Below are 15108 nucleotides of genomic sequence, written 5' to 3' on the forward strand. Positions count from 1 at the left end.
AAGTTTAAAAGGGTGAATTGAATAAGGAGTGTATTCCAGGTATGGGAAACAATCCAAGGAATCATGGAGAGATAGGATGGAATGGTAGGTACAGGGAACAGCAAGTAGATCATTTTTGCTCAAAACTAAAATTCATGAAAGATAATATGCGCAATAAGGTAGACTAGAGCCATATTGTGAAAGGCTTTAAATCTCTAAGAGAGTTTGCATTTTATCCTAATGGTAATAAGGAGCCACTCCTGTTTCTTGAGCATGGGATCGTTTTAGAAGCTCTGCAGAAGATGTATTAGAAAGGAGAGAGAAGGAAATTAAGACCAGTTAGGAGGCTATTACAGTAGTCTAAAATGGAAATCTTGTAACTTTTCTGCCAGAAACAAAGAGATGATAAGGGCCTGAACTACAGTGGACCCTAAGTGCAGAGAGAAGGGAATGAATACAATAAAGATTGTGAAATTGGAATCAACAGGATTTCCTAAGTAATTGTACTTAGGAAGATATACAGATGGAAGAAGCAAAGATGGCGTCAGTGTTTAAATGTGGGGAAACTGGATGAATAATGAAAGCAGTATTAGGAAATGTCCCTGTTTGTTACATTTCTTCTTATTATTAGTAATTAGAAATCATCCTTCAAATGGTTGTTAATAGTTGGCAATCCTTTAAATTTTTTGTCGATACCTTTTGTTTTTATGTCACTTTCATTTCCAAATATATACCTTTCCCCTCACCTACCCAGAACATCATTCTTTGTAACAAATGAGAGAGGGAGGCAAGGAGTGAGAGAGGGAGATAGAAGAGAGAGAAAGAGAGAGCAGGAGAGAAGAAAATTAACCAACATATCATCATAGTCTAAGACTATATATCTATTGCCCCACCCCTGCAAAGAAGGGAGGGAGGTGCAAATCCTCTCTTCCAGGGTTAAATTTAATCATTATAATTATACAGTGTTCAATTTTTTTGGGGGGGAGGTGGGTGGGTGAGTGAGGTGGAGCATTATTCTTTCCATTTACATTGTTGTAACATTATGCATATTGTTATTTCTCTGTATCAGTCTGTGTGTCTCCCCATGCTTTTCTTTATTCTTCATATTCATTCTCACTTATAGTGCAACAACTTTCCAATGGAATGTTATTCATGTATAGTTATGTAGCATAATTTGTTCAGCCCTTCCCCAATTGAATGGACATTAACTTCATTTTCAGTTCTTTGCTATTATGCACATAAATGTTATGAACATTTTGGTTTATATAGGACCTATTTTTTTGCCATCTTGGGAAATATGCATAGCAGTAGGATCTCTGGGTCAAAGGGTATGCACATTTTAGTAGTATAGTTTGCAATTTTTTAAAAGAGATGTTTGTTCATATCTTTGATCACTTATCTATCGGAGAATGGTTCTTGGTCTTATACATTTGTATTAATCTCAATATCTGGGATATTGAATTATCATAGAGATTCAATGCAATTTTCCCAATCAATAATTGCTTTTAATCCTAGCTATAATTTTGTTCATACAAAATTTGTGCTTTTCAATCATCCAACCAAAGCCATCTTTTATCTTTTGTGATCTCCTTTATCCCTTTTTTGGGAATGAATTCTTTCCTTATAGTTATGAAAAAATACCTTTATCCATTTTCTCTAGGTTTTTAAATTTTTATTTTTAATTTATTTTTATATTTATAGTCAGTTTTTAAAAAAATATTCAAGTTAATTAACCATTTGGAACTTATTACGGTGTATGGTGTGAGGTGCCAGTTGAAACCTATCTTTTGCCAAACTGCTTTTTAGTTTTCAAAGTAGTTCTCATCAGATAGGAATTCCCTTCCCCAAAAAGGTTATATTTTCACAGCCTATTCATTTTTAGCTGATGGCAAGAGCCCGAGAAATGTTAGATGGCTAACCAAATGGCATGTAAGTCATAAGTAGCAGATCCAGGATTTGAATTGGAGTCCTCTGACTTCTAATCCAGTGCTTATCCCACTGCATAAGACTTTTCATACCATGGCTATGAACATATATGTTGTTGTTGTTGTTGCTGATTTGTTTTCAGTCATGTCTGACTCTTTGTGACCTCATTTGGGGTTTTCTTGGCAAAGATACTAGAGTGGTTTGCCATTTCCTTTTCCAGTTTATTTTACAGATGAAGAAACTGAGGCAAAAAGGGTTAAGTGGCTTGCCCAGGGTCACACAGCTAGTAAGTGTCTGAGACCAGATTTGAACTCAAATATATGAGACTTTAATCCCAGCACTCTATTCACCCATCCACTCTATCCCAGCCACCTATATGGGTACCACAAGCAAAATTCTGATCTATAAAAACGTTTCCAGAAATGCTCTAAATTCCACTTCTAACATTTTATCTGTAACTCAGGAATGAGACAGTCTGCTATTGAGCCCAGCAAAATGAATCACACTCAGAATCATAGAGTTGGCATTGAAAGTAATTCTCAGGGGTATCTGAGAAAGTCCTTTATGCTAGTGGTGTCCAACTCAAATAGAACAGAGTGGAGTGTGCATAAAGATCACTGCAGCTTTCATACTGACTTAGTTTTAAAATGTGATGTTGTCTATGTTTCATTATATATTTATTTTGGTAAACATTTCCCAATGCAATACTGGGGAGTATTGCGGCCTGTGTGTGTTGGGCCTCTGCTTTATACAATGTGAAATTTTGCCATGTTTCTCTACCATAAACCAGGATAAATAAAGAAAAAGGTTGTAATTGTGTGTGTGTGTGTGTGTGTGTGTGTATTATATATTGTGTATGCTTGTATGTATGTATGTATTGTATGTTGGGGGAGAAAAGTAAAATCAAAATTGTTGCCGGTTTGAGAAATTTATATTGTCTCATATTTTAAAAGTTTCTGTGGTTGTTGTTCTAAAAGAACACATGCCTATTCCACCTTTGTTTTTCTCTCTTATAGTTGGTAGCCGCCATAGTGTTTATTAGCTTTGGCGTGGTGGCAGCATTCTGCTGTGCGATTGTTGATGGAGTTTTTGCAGCACGACACATAGTGAGTACTATCTTAATGATACATTTTGTCATCTTCCTTCTGTTCCTAAATGTTTTTACAGGTAAAAACAATGAGTTCCATGTGACACAGCTCAGAATCTTTCAGTACTTGACTCTTACCACCCTTCTTTCATGCCCAGGAAAGGCAACTAGGTGGTAGAGTGAATAGAATGCTGGACTTGGAGTCAAGATCTTAGTTCAAATACAGCCTCAGATACTTAGTGGCTGAGTAACCCTGGGCAAGTCACTTAACCTCTGTTTGCTTCAGTTTTTTTCAACTATAGAGTAGAGATAATAATAGCACTTATCTCCCAGGGTTTATGAGGATCAAATAAAACATTTGTAAAGTATGTAACACCATGTTGGACACACAGTAGACATTTAATGTTTGTTTCCTTCCCCTCCCCCTTCTCCATCTTGCTAAAGAAAGTATTTGTTTGACAACAATAGTTAAGAGTCCCACAGGATGAAGGCCAGGAGGAAACCCTTCTCTGCCAAGAGCTTGTAATTAGTGCCAGCAATAGCCTGGGCTTCTAAGGAAAACATGAGAGGAAGGTAGGGGAAGATTTTCCATGGCTAATGACTTCTTAGGTCAGAGTGTTGACAATATTATTTAAACACTTCTCATGCTCATGGAATGAGGAGACATCATGCAATGGAAAGATCACTGTGCATGGAGTCAGAAGACCTGGATTTGAATCATGATCTGCTATTTATTGTTGCTTTGGGCAGGTCACTTTTCACTTCGACCTTTTTAGGACTCTTTTCATCTGTAAAATGAGGGGATTGATTTCTGAGATCCATTCTACTTCTAAATCTTGTGCAATGGAGCCTATGTAACCCTACCTTGAGACTTAACCTTGATCTAGAGTCACAAAGTCAAGCAAAGAATTAAAAAGCCATCTGTAACATTTAGGGCATCATTTGGACAGCAATTAATGATTTTACAAAATTGTGAAATGTCTAGTTTGGCTTTGTAGATAGCCCATACTCTCTGGGTAGCCCTTACTTTCTCTAGTTTCCAAGGTGCTATTCATAACAGGATCAGGACAGACTTAAGAAATCATCAGTTAAAACCAAGGATCTTTCCAATCTCTTGTGTAGTCTTCTCATCTATTCCAGTCTCCACATTTTCCAGATAAGGAAACTGAGGCCCAGGGAGGTAAAATAACTTGCCTAAGATCACAAAGGTCATTAACAGATTTGACTATTTCAAAATACAAGGAATACCAATAAAGATTATATATGCCCCTGTGAACTTTGTACATGAAACTAGTTTTCCCTAGTTGTAAAAATTCGCTAGAATTGTATCCCTCTTCTAGGATAGTAGAAACACTGGACCTTTGTCATTAGTACAGGGAACTCTCAGATGATGAAACTACCACTATCAATGCAGGTAGGGATCTTCTCTGCAACTTATAGCCTTAAAGAATTGACAGGTTAAGTGACCTACTTGCTCAGGGTCCTAGAGCCAACATGAGTCAGAAGTGGCTCCTCAAGCCAAGTTTTTCTGACCTCAGTGCCAGTTCACCTTCATGTTGTTTCTTTTCCTCCCCTGAACACATCAGAATTTTATTTTCTGGTCAAATATGTAGTATCTCAAAGTTTTCTGTTTTCACTTTTGTTTAATGATAAGGAAACTAGAAGCAAGAGTTTCTACACATTCTTAATGATGAATATTTAGGAACTTTAGAAGCAATGTCCCCTTTCAGTAAGAATTTGATTTTTTGGCAAATGCATACATTAATGTATGGGCCAAGGGTGGGATGCAGGCATTAGGTTCTTCATCCTCCACTAAAGTCTTTCTCTTTGACTTCATGATAGTTTGGAGGTGATCTTGGGTTCTCAAACACAATGACTGTGAAGCCTGAGCTCTGGCTAGTTTTCTGAAGCTGGAAAAGTTGTGTGCACAGTCCTGGAGATGGATGACCAATCGTGAAGCAGCCTAGCTAAGTGTAGAGAGACTCATTGTCAAAAGATTGAATTGTAGGTGGTGACTATTCTGGCCATGGTGACTCATGAAACCATCAACTAAGGTACTGAGAGATTCTATGCTGCCTGCACTGGTTGAAGGAACATCTATAGAGTCATGTATCTTTTTTTTTTTTAAGCAGTTGGGGTTAAGTGACTTGCCCAGGGTCACACAGCTAGTAAGTGTTATGTGTTTGATCTGAGACCGGATTTGAACTCAGGTCCTCCTCACTTCAGGGCTGGTGCTCTATCCACTGCTCCACCTAGCTGCCCCAAGTCATGTATCTTTGGAAGATCTTTTGAAGGAACAAGGTGTGTTCTTCATGTGAGAATTGTATTTGCTGATCCCTAGTATCTATGTGACCCCTGAGCTTTCAGATTTTCACTGATGAGGGCATTGTGGGCATAAATAGAACATTGGATATGGAATCAGGAAGACTTGGGTTCAAATTCTACCTCAAACACATACTAACTATGTGACCCTAAGTAAGTCACTTAACCTGGGGTCCCAGTTCCCTCAACTACAAAATAAGGAGAATAGACGTAGTGGCTTCTAAGGGTCTTTCTAGCTCTGTGAAGTCTTAAAAGTATATGATCTAGCTGCATAGAAAACAGCAAACTGATGATTATAACTTTCATGTCTCACTAATAATGGAGTTTTCTGCCCCTTACGACTATAGTCTACTGCCTCTGTTGATAAATAAGAAATAATATATGCTTAAAATAATTTTTTCTTACTTAAGTATAAAATATGTGTAGTATTGATGTCAGTAAACATCTTCAAATGCAACTTCTCTCTTTCCCCACTTTTTATTTTACCTTTTCACTTTTGAAGTACCTAGAGTCAGAATTAGTATTAGCTAGTATTATGACAAGCTTCTACATACATGGACTGGCAATGCCAAAAGGTTTGGATGAACTTTTCTCAGTAAGAAAATTCCTAGGAAGCCAGGTCGTTACAGAATTTTCAGGGATAGTAGCTCATTGCTGCCTTTTCTCTCTCTCATTTGGAAAAAGGTTTACAAAGGGTCATGTTTTCCTAGGGGCTCCAGGAAAGAGTTGATTGTTTGTTGGGTTAGTCAAAATCTGAACTACCATTAACAATAACCACTTGCTTAATCCTTGAATCACCATCCATGACCAATAGTATTAACCAAGTTTCCAACCTGGTTCCATGCCAACAAAGCGGTTGCTGTGCTGTTTGTCTATAGACAGTTCATGTATACTGAGTGTAAGCTTTTTAAGGACAAGCGTTGTATTCTCATCTTCAAATAAAGTTATTGTCTAGGGCCTCTTGGTAGTTTGGAAGTGATCTTGGGTTCTCAAATCCACTGCAAGTAGAGTGTGAACTTTGGCTGGTCAATCTGGAGTTATCTTTGTATCCCCAGCACTTGGCCTGGTTCCTGGCACATAGTACAAATTTAGCTAACTGCTTTTTGACTTGAATTACATTGAAAATCCTTGCTAAGGTCATTGAGAGGCTATCCAGTTAGATTTTTCCTTTGTATATACAGAACAATCTTAAATAAGTTTTTGGAAATTGAGAAAATTTTTTGGCTAATTCGTACAGGGCAGCAAGGTACAACGAAGGAGCAGTAGAAGAATGCATGAGGCAGGTAGGTGGAGAAGTAGAGTGCTCGACCTGGAGTCAGGAAGATCTGAGTTCAAATATGACTTCAGACACTTACTAGCTGTGTAACTCAAAGCCAGTCACATAATTGCTGTTTGCCTCAGTTTCTTTATCTGTAAAATGTGGAAAATAGTGGCACCTACCTCCCAAGATTGTTGTGAAGATCAAATGAGAAAATATTGAGAACTGAAGGTTCTATGTAAATGATATTATTATTACTATTCAACTATAATATCAATCAATATTAGTTCAGTTTTAGCTCTAGTTCTAACTATGACCTTGGGCAAATCCTTTTATCTCTGGGCTCAGTCTACTTATCTGAATGAGATAATATTTGCAAAGCACTTAGTGCAGTGACTGGCACTGAGCAGGCACTTAATGCATGCTTACCTCTTTATAGCTCTAATAATCTATGATTCTATGACACAAGGAAGCAGAATGGTGTTGTGGAAAAGACCTGGGTTCAAATGTACTTTCTGCCACTGACTGTCTGACCTTGGGCAAGTGACTTACCTTCTCTGGCCCTTAGCGTCTTTACTGGCAAAATGAAGGCACTGGACGAGATGACCACTTAAGTCCTTTCTAGACCTAAATCTATGGTCCTATAATTTGGTCTCATCTCAGTTCTGCCACTAATTAGCTATGTGCCATAGATAAGTTAATGGTTCTATGCCTCACTTTCCTCATCTGTCAAATTGCAATTACAATAACGTGCCCTATTGACCTCATAGAATCGTTGTGAGGATCAAACCAGCCTAATCCACGAGAAGTGCTTTGAAAAGTGTAAAGCTCCACAAATGTGAGGGATATACTTTTCTACGGCTAGGGAGCTAGATTGGTCACCTTGATCATGGCTCATCTTCATGGAAGAACTGCCTAATTGAGAGCTACAAGTGGTGATTTTATTCATCACTCATTTGTAGACAAATACTGGCAAACTGGGCCAATTGTATTTACAGTTTCTTATATCAAGTTCTTTTGTTGCTTCTTAAGTGCTTTTGAGGTTCATTTGTCGAAATGTAAATCTAATAGACAATTTTGCATTCTTCAAGCCCATATATTTTGTAGTAGAACCATTATGGAACTATTCCAGCCACAGTCTGTTTTTTCATTAGGTAGACTGAATGCCATGGTCCCTCTCCACATTAGAGATCTCAATTCACTAGTTCAGTTCAGTTCAACGAACATGTATTAAATGGCTATGTATCAATCACTACACTAGACCCTGGGAATGCAAAGATAAGAACGAAACAACCCCTGTCCTCAAGAAGCTTACTTCCACCCAACTGATTATTATTACCATGTTGTTGAATAGACTGCAGATAATCAGTTTAGCCAAGAGTTACAATCAGAATGTTTTTGTAACAATTCTGTTACCGTGTATATCTCTACATATGGATGCAAGTGTGCATGTCTACATAGTTCAAAAATATATAGATCAATACAATGTTATAGCATCTTGATACATCAGTATATCAAGGATCCATGGTTGATTCTATTGGTGGGGAAATTCTCTACACCAATACATATTGCAATCCATCTATAACTCAGTCAAAGATCTTAGTTGCCTAAGGATCGAGTGGGTTAAGCAACTTACCTACAGTCACACAGTAAGTGTGAGAGTTGGGATATGAACCCATGTCTATTGGGCTTCAAATCCAGCCACAGACATGCCACACTGCCTCTTGAAAAGTGAAAAATCCAGGAAGCTGGTTGTTTTGGCTATAAGATGCCACACAACAGTTGGACAGAATTTTTCACTGAATGAACTGGTTTTTTTTTTTGTTTCTTTGTTTGGGTTGATCAAATTGAATGGGTATTTTTTGGGGGGGCATTGAGAAGAGACAATGGAGTCCCTGCCTTATTAAAAGGTTACTAGGACCATAAATGGCTTATTGCAAGGCTGAAATTTTAATGAGATAAACCATCAGAACCAATGAGCTCTTTAGATCAATATAGAAGGAGTGAACACAGGCTCGGTGGAGCTAAATGGGAATCCCCCAAGAAGCAACAATTTGAATATAAAGGTATGAATACATGTTTTGGCTTCATGTAGACTGAGCCAAAATGAAATGAGGATCTGGCCATTTAATAATTATAGAAAACCCAACTAATAAGCCCTGCATTTGAAGTATGCATCTGGATTGTCCAATTGAGTATGAACATTGATCAAATGAATTGGATAATTACTTGATCTTCTCTTGTACTTAACGACAGCCTTCAAATAATTTGCCCTAATTTTGTGAATTTGTGTAATGACAGGATGCCATGACCTATAAAATGACTAGAGAAGCAAAAGAACATTTTGGCCAAAATATCAACCTATGAAAATTTAATATTCACTGCTCTCCATCTTTTCTACAAGGCAGTACATTAGCAAGCTATTGAGCAGATTTAAATAACTCTCAAGTTTTCTGTGGCATTATTGGAAATCTTTACAATTTATGAGTGTTAAGGTTTTATTGTTAATTAAAGTAGAAGAGAGGAAAATATGTTCTCATTGAAGGCTTGAAAGGTCAGAACTAGCTCAAGACTAACTTTAGATTTATGCCATTTAATTCTTAGCTTTATTCATTTTTGAGGAACAAGAAACAACACTTTCTAAATTAAATGAAGATTCATTAACTATAAAACTATAAATGATAATAATCAGAAGAAATAGTCTTTTGGTTTTTGGGGACTTTTCACCCATACATTATGAGTGATCTGGATATTTATAAATTGCTGAATGCCCAGTGGGTCATTGGAAGAGGTCAACCAGGGTGAAACAACAAGAGAGAATAATGAGGAAACCAAATCTTCACTAAGTATGCCTAGAATGCTGTGGTCACAAACCGTACTCTCTTCTTTAAGAAGTTTAAGATGGTTTGCATATTAAGCCCTGCCACCCCACTTCCCTTGCCAAAAAAAAAACAACAAATCAGATATCTTTGATACATTGACATATCAAGATGTTGTAGAATTATGTTGTTATATTCTTTGTGCCTTGTAGATATACATATGTGTGGCTTCATGTGGAGACATGTATTGCTATAGAAATGCTACAGAACCATTCTTATTCCAATCCAATCTCACACTTACTGCCTGTGTGAACCTTGGCAAGTCACTTAGCCTTGTTGGGCCTCAGTTTCCTCATATGTAAGGGGGTCAGACTAGATGACCTCCAGTCCCTTTCAGCTCTAAATCTATGATCTAGAATTGTTTGCTAAGATTTTTGATGAAACAAATTCTATTTCATACTTGAGAATATTACCCAGGGTCTGATTAAGTTAAGATCAAAAGTTCTTCCTTTTGGCTAAACTATAGCCTCCTGTTGCAGTGTGAATCCATTTTTCTTATTCTCTGTTCAGTGGAGATAGAAGACAGCTAGTTAACATCAGTAGTCATGTTTACATCTTGTGTCTACCAGAAGAAAAGAAAGCAAGTTCCTCCACTGGGACCATTGCTCTTAGCACTTTCAGATCAGACAGCAATCAGCCAAAAGGTCTTTTCTTGACCATGCAGTGAGTGGACAGGAACTAGACAATATCTGTGCATGCTCTCAAGTTTAGAACTAACCCTCCATTTCATATCATTATAGACTTCTAGAAAAAGACTTAAAACGCATCCCTATGGATTCCCTGTGCATATTCCCAGAAGTGGGATCTCATTGGATAGTTCCCCATTATACTTGTACTAAAAACAATGATTATTATGATTTATTATTATTATACAAATATATAATAATATATCATTATTATATAAATATAATTATTAGAATTACACAATCTCAGAGTTGCAAGGGATTTTAGGAGGCACCTGATCATAGTAATCTCCTCTATATCAGTCAGTCAACAAATCAGTTAAGAAACATTTAGTAACTATGTGTCAGGTACCGTACTTAGCACTTTACAAATATTATCTCACTTGTTTTTCACAAAAATCCTGTGAATTAAGTGTTATTATTATTATCTTCCTTTTATAGTTGAGGAAACTGAGGCAGATAGCCATTAAATGATTTGCCCAGGGTCTTACAGCTGGTAAGTGTTTGAGTCAGGTCTTACTGACTACAGGTCCAGTAGTCTATCCACTGTGTCATGTAGCTTGCTTTAGGCAAGGCAGTTGCAAAAAATTAGTCTCTACCCTCAAAGAGTTTACATTCTAATGGGGAAAGAAAACACATAAAAGAGGAGCTGAAAAGCAGTGATAGGTACCAGGGTGGGGGTGTGATGGCCAAGATTGTAGTATGAAGACTAGCTGGTCTGGGGCTCTTCCCAAAAATGGTGGTTCTGGAAAGAATTCACTAATGGGAGAAGGAGAGCGAGTGTATGAGCAGAGTCAGGATGCACCTGAGTTATGGTGGCTAAGTCTAGACAATCAAGGATGATGGGTCTGGGGCCTTTCCCCAAAAGACCATCTCTAATATCAGGTGTCCCAAAAGTCTTAGTGTACCTTTAAGCTTTAACATAGCTAAAAATGATACTAAGCTTTTTGGGATACTCTGTATGTGGTCAGTTAAGCTCCAGTGGAAAGCTTCCAGTGAAGGGAAATGCAATACGTCACAAAGAAGCTTATTCTATTTTTTTTAAACAGTGCTAATTATTAGAAAGCTCTTCCTATTTGCTGAAATCTGTCTCTTTATAACTTCTACCTATTGACCCTAGCTCTGCTTTCTAGAGTCACAAGATATAAATCGATTTCCCCTTCCCAATGACAGCTTTTATCCAGATCCCTCACCTTCATTATTGCCTGAGTCTGGATAAGCTTGAGTTTGTCAATGTTCGTTTTGAAATGTGGCACAGAACTGTGTCATGCTCCGTATCAAGTCTAATCAGTACTGAGTAATGGGAAATTGGTGACACTGGAGCTGAAGTCAGAGGACCTGAACTCAAATCCTGCCTCTTTCACTTAACGACCTATCTGTTCTTGGGTAAGTCACAACCTCTCTGAGCCTCAGATAATTACACTAAATGTCCCTTTTAGCTGTAAATCTATGACCTCTGTGAGTCCGGACATCGTACTTCTATTAATGTAGTTTAAGATTGGATTTGTTTCTTGGGCAGTCTTGTTGGCTTGAGCTTACATTCAACTGAAATCTCCAGCTCTTCTCATGATCCAAGTCTCTCTTCTGTACATCTCTCTCTGTCTCTGTCTCTGTCTCTGTCTGTCTTTCTCTCTGTCTCTCTCTGTCTCATCTCTCTCTGTTTCTCTCTCTCCTTTAACCTATGGGCAGAACTTTATTAAACTTCTGTTCAATTTCCTCTGGTTAGTTCAATCACACCGATTGTTCTAGATCCTTGGGATATTATTGAATATTGATTTTGACATCCAATGTATTGGCTATTCATCCCTGCTTTGTTTCATCCACAAATTTGATAGGCATGCCTTCATTTAATTAATTGATAAAAACATTCAGGAGGACAAAGCTGAGTATAGAGATGTGTGGTACAAATACCACCAGGCATCTCCCTTCTAGTTCATAAAGATCCATTAATCAATATTCTTTGAGTGCATTTATTCAACTAGCTATGAATTCACCCAGCTGTATTATTAACCAGTCAAAACTTTTCCATCTTATCCACAAGACTATTTTGAGAGACAAAGTTTGAAAAAATAATATTCAACAGATGGTTTTGGAGCACATGGCAAAGGGAGCATTCATTAATTCATTCATTATCACTCTTCTGTCCTGTCCAGGTTAAATAACCTAAAATTCTTCACGTGTTTTCTTTTTCAATCCTTTAATCACCCTCTTCAACCTGTCTGGGTTCTCTCTGTATCACTTAGGGAAGCAGTATCTCAGACTGAATGTGGTAATTAAATTCAGGCCTCATTAGAGAGGAGTGAATGAGGGTACTGCTTTCTGATTTTTGCAGATTATACTACTTTTAATTTGACCCAATAAGAAATCACACTTTAAAAAAAAAACATGATAACATCTCATTAATAGCATAGCCTGTGTACCATAAAAAAGTCCTACTTCCTTTTCAGCTGAATTTGGATCTTCTTAGTATCCATCTTCTGTTACTGATTTTGAAATCTTTAATTGCACTGTGTTAATTTACCTTATCAAACCTCTTTTGGTTCTAATCATTACTTCCGATCATTTAATCTTAAATTGTAGGCCTATTTTCTAAGGAGAGTTGTCCAGTTCACTTACTGTGGAGGACCCTTTCCCCCAATGCCCCAGGCTGCCCCCTGCATCTGGTAATCAGAAGATAGAGATGACCAGGTTGGTTTGTGAGTCTGCCCCTCACCCAATATCCCAGCCTACCTCTTGCCCATGATGTCATCAGTATCTCCCCTTCTCAGTGGTCATGGGCCTAGACTTCTACCCACCCCTGTAGGACAGCTGTGGAGTAGACATGATCACTAACATACCTTCAGTGAATGGGGAGTAACCAACTATAGTCCTTTCAGTTAGATGAAGGCTGGCCAAACATTACCATGTCCTTTGACAAGGGGTGTTAAGCATGGTAGGTCTTATCCTCTACCCTTCCACTGTGCCCTCCAGATGCCTGATCATTGCCATCTGTTGCTATACCCTAAGAACCAACAGACCTTTCCATCTGCCCTGAAGCTGCATTGTCCTGTAGGCGCTATCTCCCTAAGTAGAATGTGAGCTCCCCAAGTAGAATGTGAGCTCGTTAAGAGAAGGGACTGTCTCACTTTTTTATTTGTATCTTTAGTGCTTAGCACAGTGCTTGGCACATTGTAAATGCTTGATAAATTCTTTTCCATTCCATTTTTTCATATGTAATAATTTAGCCACCTACCTGTGATGTATTGATGCTCTACTGGGGGGAAGGGAAGTGCTTGACTATACTTACTGGTTATCTATAGGGTGTTATTAAGTAGATGGGGCTCCTTTCTGCACTCCAGACCACCCCAACTCCAACATCACCTTTCTGAACCTTGTGTCCCCAAAGTATTTTTTTTCAGGCAATTGGGGTTAAGTAACTTGCCCAGGGTCACACAACTAGTAAGTGTCAAGTGTTTGGTCTGAGGCTGAATTTGAATTCAGGTCCTTCCTGACTTCAGGGTCAGTGCTCTATCTACTGCACCACCTAGCTGCTCCCCCCAAAGTAATTTGACCAGTAGTGGTGAATGTGATGTACTATTTGCCCAAGGGCTGGTAAGAACTAAAATCTTTTTGGACACTTATACTTTAAAGTCTTATTCATTCTTCCCTATTTAGTACCATTTTTGGAAGTTCAATGAACAATCCTTTTATTTTAGCATCTCAATCTTTGAGGGAAAAATACAGATATCTAGAACAACCACTCTGGATCATGACACAATAAATACCAAGATCTCTGCTGAATGATTGATGACTGACTACCTTATGAGATTGTCTTCTTCCTAGCTCCCAGGTAACAATAGGATGATTTAATCTGCATTTTCCTGGAGTTGTTTGGAGTGAACTATGTAGGAAGGTCCTGAATTTAACTTGAATGAAAGTCATGTATGAACCCTTGGAAAAGGAAGCATTTTAGTCATGTAGAAAGATTAAACATAACCTTGGTGGATGGACTGCTCTGGTTAGTGTTCTTCTTGAACATGATAGGCATGAAATGCAAAAAGATTTAGAGATTCTGTGAAGGATTGATAGAAAGGCCAGGACCAAGAATCACATAGATGAGAAAGCATCAGAGAGTTTGCCAGAGTGGAAAGGACTACCTTCCTTTGTTGCCATTCAGATATTTTCAAACACATCAGACTCTTTGTGACCCCGTTTGGGGTTTTCTTGGCAAAGATACTGGAAAGTTTGCCATTTCCTTCTCCACCTTATTTTACAGATGAAGAAACTGAGGCAAACAGGGTTAAGTGACTTGCCTAGGGTCACACAGCTAGTGAGTACCTGAGGCAAGATTTGAACTCGGGTCTTTCTGACTCTAGGTCTGGCACTTTATCCACTGCACCATTAGTTGCCCTAGAACTACCTCCATATCAATGAAATTAAGAATACATGCAAGTAAGCAAGTGCCCCTTTTCAAAAACACATGGTCATAGGTATTTGATTTTTTCTATTTTTCTTCTTAAAATAAAAGTAATTAAAATGATTGCATAATTAACAACAGCAACAACAACAATTAGCATTTATATAATGCTTTAAGGTTTGCAAATCACTTTATAAATATTTAATTTTTACCCTCACAACAACTGTGGGTGCTAGGTGGTATTATTACCCCCATTTTACAGATGAAGAACCTGAAGTAAACAATTGTTAAATGACATAGCTATTAAGTGTCTGAGGCTGGATTTGAAGTCAGATCCTCCTGATTTTAAATCTAGTGCACTATGCACTGTATCACCTACCTGCCTCGACTTTAATATTATACCTTAATCAGACTACAAAGAGGCAGCCTGTAATTAGGAAGGCCTTGATTCAAGTGCAATGCCCCAGGCAACTCTTAAAGACTATAAAATGCACAACAGTTGCTACTCTGCACTGGTAGAAGGAGTTTTCCTCCCCAGGAATTTTCTGCACCAGTAAACTCAGAGGAGTGGACAAAAT

The 15108-nt window shown here is 37.9% G+C and overlaps 1 protein-coding gene across 2 annotated transcripts in view; it reads left to right on the forward strand.

The window, feature by feature from the left end:
* The window catches only part of LOC114046241 (transmembrane protein 255B-like), a 134328-nt gene that overhangs the window by 65647 nt on the left and 53573 nt on the right, over positions 1–15108 (forward strand). For both annotated transcript variants that reach the window (XM_027866499.1, XM_027866498.1), the window contains exon 4: positions 2922–3011. In XM_027866499.1, the coding sequence (XP_027722300.1) occupies positions 2922–3011 (90 nt within the window). The remainder of the gene's footprint in view (positions 1–2921; positions 3012–15108) is intronic.

The sequence above is a fragment of the Vombatus ursinus genome, unplaced genomic scaffold (genome assembly GCF_900497805.2).
Source record: "Vombatus ursinus unplaced genomic scaffold, bare-nosed wombat genome assembly UNPS02014781.1, whole genome shotgun sequence".
Taxonomy (NCBI): domain Eukaryota; kingdom Metazoa; phylum Chordata; class Mammalia; order Diprotodontia; family Vombatidae; genus Vombatus; species Vombatus ursinus.